The 23659-nt window shown below is 51.7% G+C and overlaps 1 protein-coding gene and 1 long non-coding RNA gene across 3 annotated transcripts; both read right to left on the bottom strand.

Moving 5' to 3' along the window:
• Window positions 1–1401: 1401 nt before the first annotated feature.
• On the bottom strand, window positions 1402–10025 carry GNAT2 (G protein subunit alpha transducin 2). Of its 2 annotated transcripts, none has more exons than XM_037050386.1 (9): window positions 10007–10025; window positions 9661–9844; window positions 8001–8043; window positions 7581–7722; window positions 6927–7084; window positions 4884–5012; window positions 4518–4647; window positions 2731–2884; window positions 1402–2247 (listed from the first exon to the last, which is right to left on the bottom strand). In XM_037050386.1, exons 2-9 carry the CDS (start codon window positions 9776–9778, stop codon window positions 2057–2059), a joined length of 1065 nt encoding a protein of 354 aa, XP_036906281.1. In that variant the 5' UTR covers window positions 9779–9844; window positions 10007–10025; the 3' UTR covers window positions 1402–2056. The 2 variants fall into 2 exon arrangements, with proteins under 2 accessions (XP_036906281.1, XP_036906282.1); XM_037050387.1 differs by lacking the exon at window positions 10007–10025 and adding an exon at window positions 9990–9994.
• An 8206-nt stretch (window positions 10026–18231) lies between these two features.
• Window positions 18232–19940, bottom strand: LOC118990031 (uncharacterized). The gene is made up of 2 exons (XR_005067152.1): window positions 19284–19940; window positions 18232–18929 (listed from the first exon to the last, which is right to left on the bottom strand). It is a non-coding gene; the product is annotated as an uncharacterized LOC118990031 (long non-coding RNA).
• Window positions 19941–23659: the final 3719 nt, after the last annotated feature.

Raw genomic sequence — 23659 nt, 5'->3', positions numbered from 1 at the left:
AAGGAAAAGCTCATAAAGGGAGGAAAGAGCGAGGTGTGAGTGTGGGGAGGTGGGGCTTCCCTGTGAAGGCGGATTAAGCGGGACAGATTGCGTTGGGGGCCTGTGTAGACACAGCTGCAGCTCTGGTGAGGATTCTGACTTGCGCTCCAGAGCTGCCTCCACAGAACTGCAGCTGGTGTGCTGTGTGGTTCTCAACTTATTTTTGGCGTTCTTAAGTATTCTGAGAAGAGGCCGAGAGGTTTCGTCAGACTGCCAAAGGGTCCATAAAAAAATAAAAAGGGTTCTCTCTCTCTGCCCCCTGCCCTTCCCCTTCCTCTGGAGCACCCTTGCCTGTATCTTTCTCCCTTTCATTCCCTCAGGCACGGACCATGGCTCTCTCCCCAAAGTTCCGAGGGTCCTTCTTTCGCCTCCGTTACTTGTTTCCTGAGCCCACACAGCCCAGCTGGCTCACTTCTACCTCTGTGACTTTCTAAAACCTTCCCCTGTATTTGGCTGGGGGTGGGGGTGGGTGGACTCAGAAGCAAGTCAAGAGGCCCGGCTAGTGTAGCTCAGTGGACTGAGTGTCAGCCTGTGAACCAAAGGGTCGCTGGTTTAATTCCCAGTCAGGGCACATGCCTGGGTTGTGGGCCAGGTCCCCAGTAGGGGCGTGTGTAAGTAGTTTCTCTCCCTCTCTTCCTCCCTCTCCCCCTAAAAATAAATAAAAATGTTTTTAAAAAAAGAAGAAAAAGTGAGTCAGAGTTAAAGCTGCTTAGAAAAGTTCCTGCAGGGCTCTCGGGTGCAAGACGTCTTACCCAGGTTTTTTCTTTGGCTGGAGTTGGTTCATGGACAGTAGGCAGAGTATTTTCCCTTCATTCTCGGGTAATCCTCCCAAGTTGGTTTCTTTTCTAGGAGTCAGACTATCAAACGAATCCGATTTTAACAGCCCCAGGATTTTCCCTCAGTGTACTCCAGGCTCACATGGCTCTCTGGTATCCCTGTGGCTAGCAGCAGCCTAAGTGGGAAAGTGTGCTTCTGGCAAGGAGAATATTTTCATTTTAACCGACACATTCTTTTATAGACTAAATCTTGATGCCAGGAGCCTTCCTCACTAGTAGTTGTAAATGCTAAATCTGTACATGACTTCACCCCCTCCTGGGAAGATAAATGCAAAGCCAGCTTCCTTTCCCCTCCCAGGAGTGAGAAGCGGGAAATTGACTTGGTCTGTTTGGGAAGATGTTTTCAGCCAGGCCTCACAGGATTCCACCCAACCGCACCGGTTTTTATTGCCTAAGGCAAGCCCAGCTGCCTGTTTTGTTCCGTAACACAGAGCAGTTGAAATGAGAATTTTAGGGTTGCTCTCTAATTCTAAATTCCGTGAGGGAGAAGTAGCAGCTGTAACATCATTAGTACGCGGAGTGCGAATGTGTTGGTATGCTCCCAGTTTATTCAGAAGGTGGCTTGTGTAGCTGCGAAACAGTTACTTAGAGCTAAAGGAAACTTGGTCTCTCTAGCAGGTTGAAGGAGGGATAGTAGAGGCTTAATAAAGACGATTGTTTTTAGGTATGCGCTTTGGGGACTAAGTCGCCTCTCAGCCTCTCAGCGATCCAGATCTCTGAGTGAACCCGCCACTAACAGCTCTCTGTGCGCCTTAGCTTGTGGGTTTGTTGTTGTTGTCGTTTTCTGTTTTGCTTGGGGTCGTTCATCTGGAAACCTGGTGTTGCGATTCCTAGATGGCAGCTGTGATGCAGGGTTTCTGTCTGTGACTAACGACACAGTGGACGCAGCAGAGAAGTGAATGACCTTTGTCTGAGGGACTCACTCAGACAAAGGGTGTGTTTACACTTTGTGGTAGGTTGCAGAACCAGTACTGGGACCTGGGTCTTCCAACTCCTGGCCCTGGGCTCTTTACACTGCACTGGCTGCCCTGCTCCGAGCACAGTCCTGGCCATGCCTACCCGTCTCCAGGGGAGGAGGCACTGGTGCCCCAGGGCACCGTGCGGTGACCCGTGCTGTCCCCCTGCAAAGCACCCAGACTCCAGTCCCGTCGGGAGAGCGTGCACTTGAGAAGCCGCCGCGGTCAGAAGAGCCCGCAGTCCTTGAGGTTCTCTTTGATGATGATGTCTGTGACGGCGTCAAACACGAATTTGACATTCTGCGTGTCAGTGGCACAGGTCATGTGACTGTAGATCTCTTTGACGTCTTTTCGCATGTTGAGGTCAAGGAACTGACTCTTGATGTAACTCCCTGCGTCTTCGTAAGAGTTGTTTCCTGGTTTTCCGGAAAAACAGGGAAGGAATGGGGCAAATGAACGCCTCTCAGTTGCTCACTTACTTTTTAAGTGGCTGACTTGACCCACACAGCGCTGTGCTAGCTGTGGCCGGGAGGCCCTCGGCGGGAGAAGGGCCCTGTCCTGTACTGCTCTCCCGTGTGTCCTACTGGAGTTGGGTGGAGACACCGAGGAGAGAGGCGTCTGCGTCTCCGTCTCCGTCCCTGGCTGCTGGCAGCTACCATTTGAATAGCAGGAGGCCCTCCTGCGTCTAACGTGGCTTCTGCACCAGAGCCATTGGAACTTGGACCTCTGGCCTAATGGAAGGAGTACTGACGGGATAAGAGATCGCCAACCGGGCAGGGCAGGGCTCTCACTCCTCAAAGGCCATCCCTTTTTGTCTCCTGGGCCCAGGAAACGAGGCCCTTGGCAGTCGGGACTGAGAACGCCATCACCACTGTCTCCAGCCCCAGACACTCGCTTACCATCATACTCCGGAAAACAGATGCTGAGGTGGACTTTCTTGATTTTTTCCTCAAAGAGGTCCTTCTTGTTGAGAAAGAGGACGATGGAGGTGGCCGCGAAGAACCTGTGGTTGCATATGCTGTTGAACAGGTGCAGCGACTCGTGCATGCGGTTCTGGGAAGAGGGAAGCCAGCAGAGGCGTCAGGCCTGGTGTAGGGGTGCATTTGGCCACCTCCCCTTCTGCAGAAACTAGTGCTCCGAACGTGAGGGCAGGAGCAGGGAACAGCTTCCCTCTTTGTAGTTCGGCCAGAGAAACCTGGCTTCTCGTCTTCCTATCATGGCTGGGTGGCCGGGGGAAAATTAATCGAGTTTTCAGAGTCTGTTTCCCTATCTCATAAGGTTTATGCAAGTTAAATGAGGTCACGTATGGAGAATGTCCCTGACTGCGAAGGTCAAGAATGTTATTATGCAGGGAGGGATTCGGCGGCCAAGGCACCGCTGAGGGTTTTGACATCCATGAGTGCTCCTGACACAGGGTGGAAACTGGGCCCGAGCTGGCGTGTGCCCACCTGCGTCTCCAGGGTGATTTGGAGAGGCGTCTGTAACAGAGCCCTGGGTCTCAGTGTGGGCAGGAACACACTGGGGATTCTTTGACCCCGGTGCCCAACCGTGACGGCTGGAGGACTTCCCGGGGCCACGCATGGGCTCTGCCTCCCTGTTTCCTTCTCTCGCCACCGTGAGTGAGGGGGAGAGGCTGCTATGTGTCTGCAGGGCGCAGAGGCTGCCCCGGGCCAGCCGGTCTCGGGGAGCAGGCCTGTGGGGTCTTGAAGTATGTGTGGTCTTAGCTGACTTCACTCTTTTCATCTGATAGAGAAAAGCTAATCTGCAGCCTTTTGTCCTTTCTAATACTCCTGTGAAGCCCTTGAAGACCTCGGAGACTTGAAGAGCTCTTGGAAAATGAGGGGCCCTGTGAGACGTTTTGGCTAGAAGACACTTAGAGTGCTCTGATGTGAACTTGAACTATTAAGGAGAAGGGAGAAAAACTGGAGCCAGGGGTGGGAGGGCAGGAGCTTTGTCCCCTGCCGGTCAGCTCCGGGCCTCCACTCGCGGAGCAGATGCTGACGTGAAATCAGCGTTACCCTTGCCTTTGACCTCCTCTGTCTCCAACTCAGGAGGTAACCGTCAGGCCAACACTTGTTCTCCAGAGCTCCTGTCTTCTAAAACTACAGGCCCCGGAGAACCGCCCTCAGGTCACCATCCGGCTGCCTATTCGAGTGGCGTGTGACACACGTGGTGTGCTGGGTCTCAGTCCCGTGTGCGCTCCATACTTATCTGAACTTCGAAGTGAGGTTTGTGCTTTGGCCCCGCTGTCGTGTGTGTGAAGGTGCACGGAACCCTGCTCTGCCGTCCTCATCTCCTGCCCCTCACTTCCACAGGCGGCCTGGGAGAGTGCCAAGTGCGGCTCCTCTGCTTTGCCGAGTTGACCCCCGCCCCTTTCATATGCAGCCCCTCCCACGAGCGCTTGCTTGCCGGCCACGCACGTGCTACTTGGATGTCTACTCTGGGACCAAGTTCGCCCAGCAAATCTGAAGCTCCAAAGTGCTGGCCTAGAGCCTGGGACTGGCAGGAGAGATTTTTCTGCATTTATTTGCCTGTGATACCGATTGGTCTATTGGAGGATTGGTAGAAGGTCGCTGTTGGCTGAAATCACCAGGGGGGCGGGGCGCTGGAGTGACACGTCTCACAGCTGGAGGGTCCTGGGGGAACTGTCTGCCAGGGTTGCTCGGAGCCAAAGCCGCCCACTCACCACTTCGTCATCTTCCACCAGCACCATGTCGTAGGCGCTGAGCGCCGCGCAGAAGATGATGCAGGTGACGCCCTCGAAGCAATGGATCCACTTCTTTCGCTCTGATCGCTGCCCCCCCACATCAAACATCCTGAGGGGAGAAATGACTGTCCCCATAGGTATGGCCAGCTTATGACCACATGCACTTGGTATTTGCCCGCAGGGAGGTGGCTCCTTGGGGTCAGGTGGCCGTCAGATGGGAACTACGTGTCCAGGGCGAGTAGGACATGGATTCAAACCGGGCTTTGGTGAAGGTCAGGAAGCACGCCCACGCCCCCAGGGAACTGTGCGTGTTTCTGCGGTGCCTTCAGGGGACCTCATACTCACCTGAAGTTCAAGTCTTTGACGCCAAACTTGGTCTCAACGATGCCTGTGGTTTTGACTCTGGACCGCAGCACATCTTGCTCACTGGGGAGGTAGTCGGGGGCCGCAATCCGGTCCAGTTGGTTCAGGTAGCTGAGGAAAGTCGTCAGCATGGATGATACTAGATTTTTCCATGGCCAAGGCCAAGAAAGGTAGAGAACCTCACCCACAGGCATACAACCTTCTGTGATAGAACCAGGGCTAGGGTTCATATTGTTCAGTCTAAGGCCCGTCCCCACAAACCCCTGTGTGTCCTCACAGAAGGAGGGGTGGGTGGGCTGAGTGCCGGGCCCTTCTGCGGCAGGGTCCTGCCCTGGGAGTCGAGTCAGGTGATGTCCTTGCATTTCCCCTGACTACGGGATTTTCTGGACCCTTGCGTGAGATCTGGTGGTTGCGACGGGTGCCGGAAGTTCCACCCCAAAATAGGAGTGGGTGAAGAGAGACAGACTACAGGCACACGAGACAGGAACCACTGCGATGCGTGGACTGTGTTTACACCCTGAATCAAGTTGGGGGAAAACTTTCAACATGATGAGGAAACTTGGATATTTCATGACCTTAGAGAATTATTAAATATTTAGGTATAGTAATTATATCGTGATTTTTTTCTTAAAAAGTCATTTTTAGAGATACGTGATGAAATTTTTAGGCTGAGATCAGAGGATATCTGGGATTTCCTTCAACATAACCCAGTCAGGGGTGAAGATGAGATGAGAATGGCCACGCGTTGGTAATGGGTGAAGCCAGGTGATTTGTTGTGTAATTCTACTTTTGTATATGTTGACAGTTACCGTATAAAACAGGTTAGAAAAGAAGGTGGAGGCGGGAGGAGGACAGATGTGGAGTAAAGGCACCCAGAGAAAGTGGGGGGGTCACACATGCGCCTGTTGTGTGCCAGGCACCTCCACATTTACACTCTCTCCTTTCATGAGCCTCAGTTCATGTCCCATGTTACAGATGAAGGAAGAATTCAGAGGGGTTAAATGGCTTGTTCAGGGATGAGAGGCACTGTGGGATATTGTAGTGAAAAAAACAGAAAACCAAAACTCTGTGGGCAAGTAGACCTGACTTCAAATCCAGCCTGAATTCAAACCAGCCATTTATTTACAAGACTTGGAGCATATCAGTTATGCTAGAAGTTAGTTAAGCTCCAAAGCTCCATTTCCATCTGTAAATGGGACTAGTAAGGAGTCCTGTCTGCCTTGAAAGCTTCTTCAGATGAAATGAGTTGGTGTGCCCAGCACAGCCGGCAGCACTGGGGCCTCCGAGGGAGGCCATTGGGAGACAGTCAGGGCACTGTGTCACCAGACTAGATGACAGGACAAGGGCTGAGCCAAGGTGTGTCTTAGATTGTGGAGCTCACGCCTGTCTGTCTACGGTGCTTCGCTGTTTGAGGTCAGATTGACGAACACATTCTGTGCGTCTCGTTTTTTCAGAACCAGCTTTGCACAGTTGTTTCCTTCAATTGCTGACAGCTACCTTTGGTTTGCCCTGGTGATTTCTCTATCCCACATCCTCAAATGGTACATACCTGGGGGTCTGTACACCTGGGGGCACAGACGGAATGAGCAAAAGGGACTGTCATCATTTCTGGTTAGTGGCCTAAGGAGAGTCTGGGTTACCAGCTGGAAAATTTGGCCCTCAAAGGGCCTTGGTGCACCGGGTCTTTCTGGGAGAGTGGCAGACTGCCAGGCCGGTCGTCCTAGCGGCCATGGTTCTGAAGGGAGGGGTGACAGGTGATGTATGTGACTTAGGGGACGGCTGAGGCCTGTTACACAGAGCACCTCTGGTTTGAATTTTGGGCCTTCAGCTTCGTAGGCCCGTGTGATGCAAAGTGGCCCGTGGCCCGATTTAAAGGCATCATGCTCAACATGCAGTAAAACCCTGCAGGAGCCCAACCAGCAGGGACACAGGCCACATTCAGTGCTCCGGTCTCCAGCCTTCGGGCCTGGAGTTTCTCCTGGAATGCGGCCCATGCCTCCTCCCGCCCATCCCAGCCAGTCTCACTAAGAGGCCGAGTCATTGAGCTGGTACTCCGCCGCTCTGTCGACGCAGGCTTGCACCCCGCCGTCCCGCCACAGCCTCCCGATGACCGCCACCAGCTCGGGGGGCATGGTGCCCTCCTCGACAGAGTCCGCCAGGTGGCTGAGCTGCCGCCCATCATCCTGTAAGGCAGAAAGCTGGCTGAGGGACAGGCAGGGGTCCTGGTGCAAGGGAAGCACTTGGCGTTGCTCCCACAGGAGCCTGGGGTGGGGCGGCGGGCAGCAAAGGTTCTGTCTCAAAAAGCACACTGACTAATTTCTGAGTGGGCTTCTGAGAGGTGGAGGGTGGCGATCTATCCGGTCCTGGGTGCCCAGCAGGCAGCAGAAGTCCCGGCCTTCCTTGGGTGTCCCCACCTTCCATCCTTAGCCTGCAAGCACGCTGCCACAGAACTCGGTCCTCTGCTCAGGGACACTGGACGTTTAAAGACTAGACTGCCCGCGAAGTAGACGAGATGGTGCACAGGGACCCATCCGCATGGATGCACTCATTGGTTGATTTTGTATGTGCCCTGACCAGAGAGTGAACCCGCAGCCTTGGGGTATTGGGACCATGCTCTGGTCCATTTCTTATTTGCTTTTCTTTCCATCTACCCTTAACCACATGCCGTCAAGCACGTACCGCACGGCTGGGCTCGGCGTAGTCAATGCCCAGTGCAGACATGGCCCGGATGACGGCCAGCATGGACTGCAGCACGTTGCCGTAGATGACGGACTTGTACTCCAGGCACTCCTCTGGCGAGTAGCCATCCTGGTGGATGATCCTGCGGGCGCACACCCACCCCTTAGCCGCCCCGGGCAGCCGGACAGCAGGGGCTGGGAGTCTGGGGGGAGGCGAAGGGTCACAAGCACCAGATCTATTCCTACTGCTGCCCTGAGGTGGAGAGTCAGAGGGACGAGGGATGTGCACCCAAGGGGCACTGGGTCCTTCCCACCCTTTACATCAGGGTCCCCGAGCTAGGAGCCCTTCCTCCTCCATGCCAGCACTGGTTCTGAGTCTTCTGTGCCCACCCTGGTCCTGTGGGGCTTTGTTCCTACTCACTTCATCTGCTTGACGATGGTGCTCTTTCCTGACTCCCCAGCACCTGCAGGGAGACAGGCTCACCCTCCAGGTCTGCACCCATTCCCTGCCCCGCCCCCCCAGGTGGCCCTGTTCGCCAGGCGCCCCGTGAGGCACCGCACAGGAGAGATGGCAGCCCTGCTTTGCCGCTGGCCTTGAGCCCAGGCCCTTGGCTCTGGACCCCCAGTAGAGTTTCTCCACCTCTCACTCCCAGCGTTTTGGGCTGGATGATCCTTTGGGCGGGGGTGGGGGAACGTGGCGGGGTGGGAGGGGCGTTGCCATCCTGCCGAGTGGAGGACGCAGAGCTGCGTTCCTGGCCCCCACTCCCCAGAAGTCGGCTGCGCTCCATGCTTGCGGTCCTGACAGCCAAAGATGCCTCCAGACGTCCCCGTGGATGGGGGCAGAATCCACTGAGAAGCACTGAGCGAATCGGGGGAATTCCTCGAACACATTTTTCCCCTCGGCCCGTTGTGCTCCGGAGCGTGGTCTTGGAGCAGCAGTGGAGAGAGCCGGGTCTCTTCACTGAACTACTGTTTTTTCCACCCTCATTCTGTCTCCTTTATTGACTAAAATGCCCTAATATCCCCCTTCACAGTCCGCTGTCCCTCCATCAACACCACCTACCCTTGGGCCTTCTCCCCTAGGCGGCACTCCCACCCCAATGCCTTCACCCCTCCCCCTTCGCCCACGCTGGACCCTCTAAGCTGCTTATCCTGAATGTGGAAGAAAGCTGCTTAGGCTTCAAAGCTCTCTAAGTGGCCTAGCGTCTCCTGCCCCTTCTGCAGCCTCCTGGCTCCCTGGAGTCTGGGTCCTGCTTAAAGAGGCGTGCCCCTTTACTATGTCCCTAGGGCCCTGCCATGTGCTGGCTGGCGGGGTGGGAGGGGAGGAGGACAGCTGGCGCCTGTTCCTAGGCTGCTCTGGGCGTGCACACCCCGCCCAGCCCAGCCGTCACACAAGACCCCTCTGCACTGCCGTTGGGGCTTTTCTAAGCCGGGTGTCCTACACTCAAGTTTCTCTGACTGGCCACTGAGGTGCTGTGCTTTTTTTAGCCCTTCCCCCCTGATCTGCTTAGGAGCTCATCAGGTGTAGGATGAAGCCAGGAGAGCACTGCGTGTGCTAGCTGCAGACACCCTTCCTCCCGGGTCAGGAGGAACCAGTGTGCCCGGCAGGCTGGCCTGTCCCTGGGAGTGAGTACGTGAGGCTGGTCATGTAAGCTACATGCTAGACCTTCTGCATCCTCTTCTGAGGCCTTGACGCAGCTCTCTGACGGCAGATTGGGTCACTGTCTGGAAGCCCAGGGTTCTCGGCATTTGCCAAGCCATGAGGTATTGGCTCTGGTTCTATTTGGAGATGGGTGGGTCCATCCTGGCCCACGTGGTTCAAGGACTAGCAGAACAGTGCCAGAGTAGCTTTGTCATTCTGCATCTGGTCGGGGTGGCTGGGCTCCGCCCTAGAGCTCCTGACCCCCTAGCGTGAGACTGGGTGGGGAGAGGAAACGAGGCCCATGCTCCTGCCCCCCTATGGGTTGGGCGGAACCCATCTCCATCTGGGACAGGCAGGAAGGAGCAGGGCTGGCCGCCCCCCCCCCCCCCCCCCCCCCCCCCCCCCCCNGCCCCGGGGCTCCCCTCCCCACCCCGCTCACCCAGCAGCAGCAGCTTCACGGTCTTGGCTTCCTTGTCGGCGTCCTCCTGCAGCTTCCTTTCTAGCTCCTTGGACCGCTTGGCCAGCTCCTTGTCCTCAGCGCTGACTCCACTCCCCATCTTTCTGCTGTCCCCTCCCGGGCTGCTTCCTCCGGGCCCTTCTGCTTCTCCTCTAGGGTTACCTGTCTGTGAGAAGAAAGGAAAAGGAAAAGGAAAAGGAAATCGGGATTGCGCATCAGTTTCTCAATCCCCAAAAGCTGGTTCGCCGGGGACCGAGTGAAGGAGCAGACTCCAGGTCTTGTTCCCTCCCTGCCTTGGCCGAGACTCCTACCCCAGCTGGAGACCTACTTAGTCTGGGGATTGTGGCCTTTGCATCCAGTGAAGTGACGGGCCAAGCCGATTAAGAGCTCAGTGTGACAAAGGACAGAGACCTGCGTGTGTCTGTGACTCGGGAAAGCGAGCTGCTGCATTCTGACACAGGAAGACAGGGGGTGGGCACCTCTGGAACGGGGTAACTGCTGCCCCTCCTTTGGAGGGGCTGACCCCCTAAAAGTCTTCTTCCCAGACTCACGTGCATCGCAGTGCTGGATGTCAGAGGCACAAATGCAGAAGCTCCACTCAGAGTCCAGATTCTAGTGTCTGGGTTTCGAGGGCTCCGAGCCCACTCCTCTATCCCAGCGGGCGGGCCTGGCCAGGAGTGCTTGCTTGGGGCACTGCCCTCGCTTGGGAAGACTAGAAGTGTTTCTCCCAGTTCCTGCAGGAAGCTCTTGGCTTCGTTCCTCCTGTTGGCTCATCTCTTGTACACGCCGCAGTCATCAGCCCTCACTTCACATCGTACTTACTTACACCTAGATTCCCCCACACCCAATTCCTCCTGGGTCCTCAGGAAAGGTTTGGGAAAGGAAAAGGGGTGCATGGTGGGGAGAGTGGGGATGCTCCCCCACTCCACTAAAGCCTCTTGAGGCCGCCCTCCCTCGGTGAGTGAGCTGTGCAGGTCTTCAGCTAAAGGGTTGTGCTGCCTTCCACAGCCAACTGCGCCCCGGGGGGATGGGGGGACCGGGCTCTGCTGCTGGCTTCTCAACGGTTGGGGCAGCCCTCTGTCTGGCCCTCAGGCCATCCGGTGCTTCCCAGGGAGATGTGAGAATGGGGAGCCTCCTGGGAAGGAGATACTTCTGGGCTTTGCTACCCAAACATGGTGCAAGGCCCAGCACAGGTCACCTGGGAGCTTGTCAGAAATGTGGAGCCTCAGGCCTTACTTAACCCAGGTCCTCTAACTCAGAACCCCTGTCGTTAACGGCATTATGGGCAACTTTGAGGACCCGGAGGCTGGGAAGCACTGCCCTGGGGACTGCCCTGGGGACTAGTTTCTCTTCCAGCTGCCTGACGTCATCATGGCCTGGAAGGTGCGTGGGCGTCCTCAAAACAGGTGCGACTGATTGGAACATCACCTGATTTCTAAGATGCTCAAGGCCCTACATGTTTTCAGAAGGGCGTGTTTTAGGATCAGTACGTTCTGGTACCAGGGCTCATTCCAGAGGCCGAGCAACTGCATTTTAAACTAATGGAGGTGATTATGGTCATCTGACAAGCTTGAAAAACCCTGATCCAGAGCGGTTTTGTATACACTGGAATTCAGTTAAAGACCTGTTTTTAGAAAGAAAGAAAAATGCTGATTGAATTGGTGTAGAATGCCATCCTGGCGTGAAGATTTTTGAGTTTCCTGCAGTGATTCTAGTGCCGCTCAGGTAGGGAAGCTCTGAGCTCAACAGATTTCACTTTCTTTTTCCTCTTACAACTGGGGTTGTGCAGTGGCCAAGGGGCCGCGGGGGCTGAGAAAGGGGGCCGTGCCACCTAGGTCCCCCACCTGGCAGGAGCCCAAGCACCCCCTGACCACCACACTCCTCCCCACTGCTTTGCAGCTGCGTATCTGGGTATCAGACGGAGCTGCACTGGGCCCGGAGCCCAGCCTGCCTCTCGGGGCTGCCAGAGAAACAGGCAGCCACTGGGGCGCCATCCAGGGCGATCACACGTTCCCCATCAGGACTGACCAGTGCTTGCTGATTTAAGAGGAAACAGCAGAGTGCCTTTAAAATCGGGACTGTCTTAGAATCTTGGCTAGCAGGTTTCAGTAATACCTACTCAACCTACCTAGATGTAGCTGACATCTAGGCCAGCCCTGTGCTGCCACCTGCACCGTTCACAGCGAGGGGCTGCCAGGAATGGTGCTGGACGATTTATGGGGCTCGTATCCCTTAATCCTCACAGTAACTTCAAGCTGAGTGCTCTTGTCCCCAGTTTACAGACCGGATAACTGAGAGTTGAGGGTTACGTCACTTGTTCAATCAAGGTCATAAAGCTTAGCAAAAAGACAGGCAAATGCATGAGCTTAGTAACAGTAGCACTAACGTTGTCAGAGGAGCCCCCGACTTGTTTGAGCTTGTTCCTTCGTGAGCTGACGCCTCTCCAACCTTCTGCCGCTTTCCCAGCTTTTTCCCATGACTAAGATGAGCGAGGGAACTCCGGACCCTCACCTGACCTCATTGCACAGACCTGCTGGGACGTGCGCGCCATCCTGATGCCGGGGACCTGCCTCCCGTCTCCAGCCGCTGTGCCTTCCCTGGGGCAGTTCTAACGTCATTAGGGCATCTGGGTTCCGGGTCCTGGCGGAGCATGTAAAGCATGCAGGTGCCATTCCCATTTTTAGAGGCGAGTGAACGGAAGCAGAGAAAGGAGGTCCTCCTTTCGCGAATGGCATTGGGTTTCTTGGGTTCCCCCAGATAGAAATTGAGAGGAAACCCCAGAGACATTTTCAAACAGGTTTTAAATAGTAAGGTTATACTCAGGCGCAAGGGAAGCAGCACAGAGGAAAGATCGGCTGAGCTGCCTCAGGGCCTGGCTCTGCTCGGCTGCTTTTGTACGCTGGGGACAAGGTGGGCCTGGGTGGAGAGAAAGGTGGGCTTGCAGGACAAGGTGGGCTTGTGAAGTGTTCAGGGAACAGAACTGGACCTGTCCCTGTGGGGTTACTTCCTCCTCTTTTCTGGTTGCTTGGCAACTATCTCTGGGCCTGTGCTGTGGAGGCAAGATAGTGGTTGCTCATCAGCACCACCCAAGAGGGTGGTGCAGAGGCCAACCCTCGATCAACCACATGTGTGGAACAGAACAGTGGTTTTGACATTATCTGGCCACCTGCTCTCAACTGGGCTCATGGCCATCTGGTGTTTTTCCATTCCTGGGCCCTAGTCCCTATACTGTCTGATTCTGCCCCTGCCCAATACACAAACACACACACACACACACACACACACACACACTGCCCCTCTACCACAAAAGAGATTTTATCTCCTTATCTAAAGGGATTAAGGCCAGAGGTCTCTTCTTCTGTAACTTCTTCCTGCTGAACAAGAACATTGTCTCTATACCTGGGAGGAATGAAATTCTCTCGCTGTCTGATCTAGAGAGCAGGAAGAGCCCAGGCCTTCCCTGTTTGGAATGGGCTGGAAGCCTCGGGGGACCATCAGCTTAACGTGGAACTGCCGCAGTCTGGAAGGGGCAGACTTCACGAGGAGGTTAATGAGACGAGGACCCAATAATAGCAGGAGTAGGACCATCGAGGTCTCCAAAAGGGGAAGGAACCAGACAAGCGAGGGCAGGCAGCCTTTAATGGTTTCCCAGACTCGATTTAGGTTGTCAGGGTGTACTTCTTTTTACTTTTGAGCAAGGTTTTGCATTTATTTTCCGTTTGGAGTGACTGCTTGCTTGAGGCTCAACCAAATGAACTAATGTTTTCAAAACACCGATAGCTTTACACTGGGAAGTCCTCATTGTTGACACTGTTTCGCCCAGCCTTGGAGTCCCCTCATCTCGGTGGCTGCAGCCACGTCGTGTTCTGCCGAGCTCTGGTGCTCAGGGTGAACTCCCTGTAGCCAGGCAGCCCGCTGTGACGAGTTCTCTGAAGCTCACGTGATGTCGTCTCATTGCAGCCTGTGACCGCAAGGCTCAGGAAGACAGAGTGCTTGCTCTCAGTGGTTCCAAAACAAAGGATGGGAGAAAAACTGGGAATGTCTTTGGAGAGCCATAGGCAGCTGTTGGAGGAAACTGGGAGAATTTGGGAGCTAGTCCCGTTTACAAGTGGAAAATGAAACCAACCCCCCAAAAGATAGTGAACAGCACTAGAATTGAATATTTACAAGGGAATATTACAGTTCCTATGACAACATAACTTTTTTTTCTCTCTCAAATCACCCTCATCTTATCAAAGAGAGCCAAGTTAAGACTAATTCACTGTACAAGTCTAGTTTTAATAAATGTGGCCTGGTGTTTGCACAAGCACAATGAGAACAACAATGAATCAAATGGGCTCTTTTTTAAAAAAGATTTTATTTATTTATTTTATAGGAGAAGGGAAGGAGAAAGGGAGAGAAACATCAATGTATGGTTGCCTCTCGTGGGTCCCCTGCTGGGAACTGGCCTGCAACCCAGGCATGTGCCCTAACTGGGAATCGAACCACGATCCTCTGGTTCGCAGGCCCGCACTCAATGCACTGAGCTACACCAGCCAGAGCGTCAAATGGGCTCTTTTAAAATCTGCTTTGCTGAACTTTCCTAAGAAATCTCCGGACTGAAGCTTAATTAGCCTCTCAGGTCTAAGAAGATGAGCGTCTTCCCGTAATCCCTAAAAATCTAGGTGAATTCTTCAGGTTCTCAATACTCCTCACATGTCCTTTAAAAAAAAAGTTATTTCTCTTATATTATCAGAACGTCTTGAGGTTCATCCTTTGCCATCTCTCAGGAAACCAGCCTTGTTTCTCACCCAGAAAGATCGCTATGAACCACGTAAGCCAGGCACCTGCCGGTTTCTAAGTGGCTTTCATTAGACTCCAAAGGCGATCGTAATTCCTTAGAACAGAATGTCCAACCTTTTGGCGTCTCTGGGCCACACATGAAATACATTGTGGCACATAATCACAAAAAAATCTCATAATGTTTTAAGTAAATTTACAATTTTGTGTTGGGCCACATTCACAGCCATTCTGGGCTTCATGAAGTCTGCAGGTCATGGGTTGGACTCCCCTGCTGCAGAGCTTTCTGGTGAGATCTTAAGTCTATGTTTATCTCTTTTGTTTTTTTAAATTTTTATTTATTTATTTTTAGAGAGGGGAAGGAGGGAGAAAGAGAAACATCTATGGGTTCCATGTCCCTAACTGGGGACCTGGCCTGCAACCCAGGCACACACCCCGACTGGGAATCGAACCAGCAACCTTTCCATTCATAGGCCAGTGCCCAGTTCACTGAGCCACACTAGCCAGGGCTATGTTTGTCTCTTTTAAACATGACATTCAGTCAAAACCTCATCAAGAGTTTCCACTTATGTCCTAATAAAGAGAACAGATTTCTATAGAATTTATGCAGACAACCATATTGCCATGAAAATAATGACATTCACTCATTCAGAGTCTCCAAACTTCCAGAGGCATTAGGGTGGGGAGAAAAGTCTAACAGTTTCACTGTTGCTTACAAAGGTATAATTTACCAAATTGTTCTAGGCCCTAGGTAATTTAAGAGAAAACAGGTTTCCTTCTATCTGGAAAACAGAAAGATTAAAAATCAGCAATATTTCCAATGAAAAGTTATCAGAATTCTAATTCTCCTCAGTTCATTCAGTCCCCCCTAATTAATTCTTGTTTATTCTGGTCACCTGCCAGGATTCTATGTATCTAGTTATTCTTTAGTGTTCTATAAGTCCTCACCCGGTTTAAAGGTATGACCCCCAAATTCTCGGAAACCTCAGTTTTACAACAGGCCCGAGTCTTCTCCATGGATCTTTGCGGAGGAGACGAGACATGTGCTAAAGCGTCAGAGTCAACAATGACTGCAAATGACAAAACTTTAAATGACATCGTTATAGAGCTGATTATAATGCATCTAACAAAGAACTCTGCTTTTCTGCAACACAACATTTTAAGATATCAAGAATTACAAATGAGCCCTGGCTGTTGTGGCTCAGTGGATTGAATACTAGCCTGTGAACCAGATGGTCGCTGGTTCAATTCCCAGCCAGGGCACTTGCCTGGGTTGCGGCCAGGTAGCTGGCTGGGGGCGTGTGAGAGGCAACTGTTTCTCTTTCACACAGTGATGTTTCTCTCCCTCTCTGTCTCCTTCTCTTCCCCTCTCTCTAAAAGTAAATAAATAAAATCTTTTTAAAAATTACAAATGAATACTGTTTCAGGACTCTGTAGACTGTTGGAAATTTTTATATAATCTCCAATATATAGTATCAATTTAATAATAAGATCTAGCCCNCTGGCTGTTGTGGCTCAGTGGATTGAATACTAGCCTGTGAACCAGATGGTCGCTGGTTCAGTTCCCAGCCAGGGCACTTGCCTAGGTTGCGGCCAGGTAGCTGGCTGGGGGCGTGTGAGAGGCAACTGTTTCTCTTTCACACAGTGATGTTTCTCTCCCTCTGTCTCCTTCTCTTCCCCTCTCTCTAAAAGTAAATAAATAAAATCTTTTTAAAAATTACAAATGAATACTGTTTCAGGACTCTGTAGACTGTTGGAAATTTTTATATAATCTCCAATATATAGTATCAATTTAATAATAAGATCTAGCCCTGGCTGGTGTAGCTCAGTGGATTGAGTGCGGGCCTGTGAACCACACGATCGCGGTTCGATTCCCAGTCGGGGCACATGCCTGGGTTGCGGGCTGGTTCCTGGTGGGGGACTCACGAGAGGCAGCCGTGCATAGATGTTTCTCTCCTTCTCTCCTTCCTTTCCTCTCTAGAGATAAATAAATAAAATCTTAAAAAAAAATAAGATCTAGACACAAATACAGCAGAACTATTTTCTCAGTTGGCAAAGCTTCCTGTGCAACTCAAGCACATCCCACAGGCCTAATTAGTTCAAAATCTGGCCCCTGCAGGGAGAGAAAAGAACCCCTTTGTAGTGTTCAAGAGGCCCGCTGGGACAGCCCAACGCTATTTCCAGGTTAAGAAAAAGTCTCTTTTTATTTATTTTAAACCTCACCCAAGGATATGTTTATTGATTTTCAGGGAGGAAGGGACAGAGAAAGAGAGAAACACTGATGTGAGAGAGAAACATCCATAGGTTGCCTGCCCTACACTCTGTGACTGGGGATGGAACCCGCGGCCTTTTGGTGTGCGGCACGACGCTCCAACCAGCTGAGCCACCTGGCCAGGGTGAAAAAGCCCCCTTTTAGATTTTAAACACCGGCAAGTCTGTGAAACATACTGGCTCAAAAAGATCGTGTGTCATTATGAAACAATATTAAACTGTTCATTTACTCAAAGTGACCATTAAAACGTATCAAACAAAAATACAGGTTAGCAAAACTTGAGTTCTTAGTATTGAGATTGTTTGCTTAAGTAATCAAGGACCTGATTAAGACGGAAAACTAGTTTAATAAAACAATCTGTGCTAGCCCTGGCTGGTGTAGCTCAGTGGAATGAGCACGGGCCTGTGAACCACACGATCGCAGTTCGATTCCCAGTCAGGGCACATGCCTGGGTTGCAGGCCAGTTCCCGGCAGGGGACTCATGAGAGGCAACCATACATTGATATTTCTCTCCTTCTCTCCTTCCATTCCTCTCTAAAAGGTAAATAAATAAAGACTTGCGGTATTAAAAAAAACAATCTGTGCTTTCTGGGCAGAAATTTTTTAAAAAATGTATTCTTGTCTGATTGCTGTGGCAGGCAAGAAAAATTTTTATAATTTTTTTAAAAATATTTTATTTATTTATCTTTAGAGGCGAAGGAAAGGAGAGAGGAAGAGAAACATCAATGTATGGTTGCTTCTCCTGTATCCCCTGCTGGGAATTGGCCCCTGCTGGGAACTCACCTGCAACCCAGGCATGTGCCCTGACTGGGAATTGAACCGCAATCATCTGGTTCGCAGGCTCATGCTCAATCCACTGAGCTATGCCAGCCAGGGCAAATTTTTATAATTTTATGTGGTAGAACAAATGCAGGAAAAGATGTTTTTCTTTTTAATAGACTGAAAAAGAACTAAACTGCACATACCATTTCTTTTCTCAGGATTCCTTTTCTACAAACCTTCTACCACTTTCTTAGTCCCTCTTGGCTTGTCCTTCTGCATTCAGTACACCAGCCAAGTAACAACCTTATTGTAGGACAAACCACGTTCTTTTAATTCCTTCAAAAAGGTATTCCCATTCCTATGCTTTCTATCACTAAAAAACCTAGCTTTTAAAAAAAAGTGTATTTATTTATTTTTAGAGAGAGGAAAAGAGAGGGAGAAAGAGAGGGAGAGAAACATCAATGTGTGGTTGCCTCTCACATGCCCCCAACCAGGTACCTGGCCCTTAACCCAGGCACATGCCCTGACTGGGAATTGCACCAGCGACCCTTTGGTTTGCAGGCCAGCACTGATCCACTGAGCCACACCAGCCAGGGCTAGTTTCTTAGTTAGAAATCTTAACTCTCAGGAAACTCAATTTCTAATGACAACTAAAAGGTAAGCAATTCGTGTTCTTTAAATTAATACACTTATGAGTACAATTTTAAAAAATACATTTCCTCATAGTATAGTTTTTTTTAAATGTAGTACAGGACATGTTTACTAATGGACCCAAATATATTTAGTTTCTCTATAATAAACAGAAACTAGATAAACCTATTTCAGTAATTAACGTTTCATTATTTGATCCTATTTGGAAGTGGTCTACACATTCAATGAATATCATTTACTTTAGCTAGTAAAACTTTAAAGTTTCAAGTTACCAAAGAGATTTATAAAAGCATTTAATTTAAATATAATTATTGCTAAAGAGTTACCTTAAAAGAAACTTTTTATCCCATTACATTTATTTAATCTACTTGTTTCTAATAATTAAGTTTAGGTTACTTATGAAAATTTTGTTGTATCAAGCTATTTTTCTTGCTGACAATTTTGCAACAGTGATAACATGAACTTACAAAATATTTGAGTTAGCCTGTTACTTATTTATGCTCAGATGACCAAAGCTTCGCATTGCCACAGAATTTCTTTAAAGCCACTTTAAAATCGTATCCAATCCTAGAACGTATTCTCTTGTCTCTGAGAGGCCTAGGGCCCTCTCCTTCAAGGGGGGCCCTTCAGCGGACTGGTTGACAAACACAGACAATGGAAAATGGAAAGCCAGTGTGCGCAGTTCAGGGGGATGGCTCAGGAGGTGAGCAGAGTGGGCCTGGTCCGGTGGCCCAGGTTCCTAGGGGAAGCTGGTGCTGGGATGGAGGGGAGCATGGGATGGCGCTCCCTTGGGCGTGGAGATAAGGGAGATGCGTGAGGGGAGGAGCCTCAGGTGCCACTTTACCCCTATGTCTGAGCCTCTCAACGCGGGGGGCGGGGGGTGGAGGGGGGACAGACTGCACAAAGGAGAGGGCTTTCCCCCTCTGGGACCGCCCCCCACCCTGCAAACGCACAGTGAACAAGTCATGGTCATGGCGTAAACCCTGACTGGGAACTGAACCGGGGCTGCAACGGTGAGTACACCACCAGAACCCAGGGAGCTGGGGGCAGACTCTGACCTCGGGCCCCATGGGGTCCTCTCCGGCACAAACATGGGCAAACCAAAAAGGCCGGTGGCTTTGCCCGCAGCTTCGCCCTGTACCTTGAAAGCCCAGGAGTAGTGTGTGAAGGCCCCAGACCCCTGGGCAGTGCTCCGGGGGCCACAGAGCGACAGCAGTGCCCTCTTCCACGGGACAGAAGTCTCTCACAGAGGAGTTTGTTATGGTCGCCAGGAAATGAAGTTCTTAAAAGTCAAATCATGTAAAACAAATAACACCAACCACCAACGTAATTCACTTCCCACGTGTTCATACAGTCCCCCTCCCCCCACCCAAACATACAATACTTTCAGATTTAATTTGCCAAATTAAATGATCAAATTCTAGATCAAGTTCAAAACCAGTTTCAGATTAAAAACAAAATTCTGCAACCCAGTTGGGACACAGACGCAACAAATAACAGATAGAGTTCCGGTATCACTTACCCGGTTTTTCTCCCTGTAAAATGAAAGCACTGTTGCTCAGCGCCGCCCGGTCAGTGACACCTGGTCAGCTGAGCGCCCGGCCAAGGCCACCCCAGAACAGTCAGTCCAGGGGTCACTGATGTGCAGGCCGAGAGCCCACTCAGGGATCAGTCCCTTCATCGTCCCCACTTTCTGATCCCAGTACAATACTGGGCCCTGGCCACACTGCAAAAGAAAACCAATTTTGGATGTTTTTAGTTTTGAAGAGAGTAGCCCAGCAAACAGCCGGGTTGGGGGGGTCAGTGTGTCGGTCTCATCAAGAGGAACCAGACACTCAAAACGGACACAGAACCCGAAGCGCCTGTGGTGGCACTCGAGCCCAAGTTTAGGGAACTTCTGCCACGAGCCCTTGCCTCAACCTTGGGGCTCTGACCTGAGACACCCAGGGTGGAATGGAGGGAAGCATTCTCTCTCTATCTAGTGGTGTGACTGCAGCAAGAGCCGAACCCACTTTCAGGGACACAAGGACAAGACCAAACAGTGACTCACAAGAAAAAGACAACTTGGCCAGGAAACGAAATCTGGTTGGGCAGGTGGACAGGATCGGAGACAGACTCGCCAGCGGTGCTGATGCTGTCACTTGGCTTCCCTCTGGCTCTGTCCTGTTGCTGTGGGGACACAGGGGTTCCCACCTGAGTCGCCACGCAATGTTTGAGGTTCTTGACGTCCTCAAGACAGAAGTTGAGAGGAAACCCCAGAGAAATGCCCGGGCAGATCTTACTAAGCNGGAACTTCTGCCACGAGCCCTTGCCTCAACCTTGGGGCTCTGACCTGAGACACCCAGGGTGGAACGGAGGGAAGCATTCTCTCTCTATCTAGTGGTGTGACTGCAGCAGGAGCCGAACCCACTTTCAGGGACACAAGGACAAGACCAAACAGTGACTCACGAGAAAAAGACAACTTGGCCAGGAAACGAAATCTGGTTGGGCAGGTGGACAGGATCGGAGACAGACTCGCCAGCGGTGCTGATGCTGTCACTTGGCTTCCCTCTGGCTCTGTCCTGTTGCTGTGGGGACACAGGGGTTCCCACCTGAGTCGCCACGCAATGTTTGAGGTTCTTGACGTCCTCAAGACAGAAGTTGAGAGGAAACCCCAGAGAAATGCCCGGGCAGATCTTACTAAGCTGACGCTCGAGTGCAAGGGAGGCAGCCCAGAAGGGAGACAGGTCGTCTGAACCGGATCGGGGGCTGGTCGGGCTGGCGGCTTTCACAGGCTGGGACAACGCGGCCTCGCGTGGGTTTGTGCGGAAAGGCGGGCTTGTGAGGGCTTCCGGGAGTGGAATTTAACACGTCAGGGTGAGGCTGCTCTTCCCTACGGTTGGGTCGCTTGGCGCCTGTGCCGTGCAGGCACGGTGGTGGTGCTGCTCGTTACTGCTACCCCAGGAAGGTCGTGTAGTGGCCACCTGGGTCACCTGTGCAGGCCTGACGGTGGCTTGGACACGTTCTGGCCACCCGGTCTTAACTTGGCTTCCTGGCCACCTGGTATTTTTCCATTCCCCGGGCCCAAATCCCTATACTGTCTCCCATTAGTACACAGCATCACTGGAGTTGCCTAGAGCTCAGATGGCCACAGCCCTTAGAACCAAATCATTTTAAGTGAAAAAAGAATCAGCACTTCCCAACAAATCCGGTCCGTTTCCTGACCCAAGGAGAGGTGTCAGGATCTGTCTTACACCCAGGGGTAGGGACTCTGGTGAAGCCTTGTCCCAACTGGAGTGGGAGGGGGGCAGAGATGAAGAATGGGGGACCTGCCTTCAGGCCCCAAGAAAGAGGTGGGGGAAATTCTCAGAGAAACAACCGAAGGACAGGAACGCAGTGCTAGTGCTGGAGAATTCAGAGCTGCTTAAAAATTCACCTCCAGCCCCGCAGGGAAGACAGTGGCTCACGCAGCTCGTTGTCAGACGGACCCGCTCTGTAGCAGAAGCAAGGAGGGAGTGACTGGAGGATGAACCGGACACGGGAGACATGGGGGACGGGCATTGTGACAGAGGAAAGAGCACGAGGAAAGGAAGGCGCGGAGGCACAAGGCACAGCATGAGCTCCGGGAAGCCTCGGAGGCCTGACGTGATGGGCAGGAGTAAAGTGAGGGCATGTGGAGGGGAGGGCTGGGAGAGTTGGACAGGAAAGGAAAACTGGGGCCAGCCCGTGAAGGACCTTGGACGACAGAGTGTTTGGCTAAGCCTCATGGAAGACTTATAAACAAGTACAGATGGACACAGCTGCATGAATAAGCAATTCTGGGTGATTGCAAGGTTGAGGGGGAGGGAAGGCTGCTGGGACAAGCCGAGAAACCAGAGCTGAACAGCTGATTCTGGAAGGATCTACACATAGAATATGGTTTGAGAGATTGTCCCGGCCAAGGATTTAACATTTTTCCCCAACACCATTTGTCCCTGCTTTGCCCTCTTCCACCCACCTCCCCTCCTCCGCTCCTCACCACCCCACAAGGATCTTTTTGATGCTGCAGGTGTTCTCTTCCGAGCCAAACACCTGCAGATAGTGGCCTGGCTTGGGTAGGAGGCTGATGTCTCAAGTGAGCTCAGGCCAGAGCTCAGAGAAGCAGGTGCTGGGAGAATGAAGGACCACCGGTGGGCGCTTGGGGTCCAGGGAGGGCCATTCAAGGGACCCCTGGTGACTAGGCCAGGAGGGGAGGAGGCTGTGTTCGGAGCTGGGGGAGGATCCCAGAGGCCCAAAGACAACATTGGGACTCTCGGAGGCCATAGGAGATGACTCATTCCTTCATTTCCCAAATCTGTTCCGGCAAACAATGGCACCCGGCTGGGCCGCCTGCAGGGGCTGTGCAGGTGGGGAGTCTGATGCTTAGCTGTAATCAGGGCAGACTCCTCAGCAGATATGCTGCGTAGAATTGCCTGGAAATGGGGAGGGGTGCAGGGCTAAGGGTGTGCTGCACGTGGGACCAGGAGAAGCATGAAGAGGCCAGGGAACTGGTCGGCCTGGGTAGGGTGGAGGGTAGGGAATGCAAACTATGGGCTGGTTAGGTAGGTAAATGGGCAGGTCAGTCTGGCTTAAGGGGGAGTCCTAAAGAGAACTGGCCCAATGCAAGATACCACCCCTGAAAACTATGTCAAAATTTACATTTTATCAGCATACAGCCGACATCCTACATTGTCACCCAGCACTTGGTTGGTTTGTAGTTTTGAGATTTATTTTAGTATCTCAACAGCCAGCAGCCTTAAACTCCTGAGGGCTCCGACACCAATTTAGTCTGGGGTTAACACCCAGGAGAGTCTGTTTGGGGTGGTGTATGGAGGCTATTAAAGGTTTCTACAGACTTTGTTTTTCCACTCCCTTGATTATAAAAATAATGAATATGGCCTTGGCTGGTGTAGCTCAGTGGATTGAGCACAGGCCTGTGAAGCAAAGGGTCGCCAGTTCGATTCCCAGTCAGGACACATGCTTGGGTTGCAGGCCAGCTCCCAGCAAGGGGACTCACAAGAGGCAACCATACATTGATATTTCTCCCTTCTCTCCTTCTCTTCCTCTCTAAAGATAAATAAATTAAAAAATAAAATAAAATAAAACGAAAGACCTTTAGCCCTGGCTGTTGTAGCTCAGTGGATTGAGCACGGGCCTGCGAACCAGAGGATCGCAGTTTGATTCCCAGTCAGGGCACATGCTTGGGTTGCAGGCCAGTTCCCGGCAGGGGACACACGATACATTGTGTGTCCTTGGCAGAGGCAACCATACATTGGTATTTCTCTCCCTCTCTCCTTCCCTTCCTCTCTAAAGATAAATAAGTAAAATCTAAAAAAAAAAGTAATGAATATGCATTGTAGACTCTCTTAAAATGTAGATAAGCATAAAGAAGAAACTAAATATGAACCATAATTCTGCCACTCACAGGTAAGTATATGCAAACATTTTGGTGTGTTTATTTCTTATGTATCTGTGTCACACAATCCGGCCCATACCATATGTAGAGATTTTAACATCCAC

This window comes from Sturnira hondurensis, unplaced genomic scaffold, assembly GCF_014824575.4.
Source record: "Sturnira hondurensis isolate 20B ecotype Veracruz unplaced genomic scaffold, ASM1482457v3 Scaffold0006799, whole genome shotgun sequence".
Taxonomy (NCBI): domain Eukaryota; kingdom Metazoa; phylum Chordata; class Mammalia; order Chiroptera; family Phyllostomidae; genus Sturnira; species Sturnira hondurensis.
This window is presented reverse-complemented; position numbering and strand designations above follow the sequence as displayed.

Excerpts from the sequence above, each read along its gene's own strand:
- GNAT2 (XM_037050386.1), bottom strand. The coding sequence starts at position 9,778 with ATGGGGAGTGGAGTCAGCGCTGAGGACAAGGAGCTGGCCAAGCGGTCC. Across the intron at positions 5,013-6,926 it reads CTCAATGACTCGGCCTCTTA|CTACCTGAACCAACTGGACC; the intron begins GTGAGACTGGCT and ends GACTTTCCTCAG. Across the intron at positions 4,648-4,883 it reads GTCAAAGACTTGAACTTCAG|GATGTTTGATGTGGGGGGGC; the intron begins GTGAGTATGAGG and ends TTCTCCCCTCAG.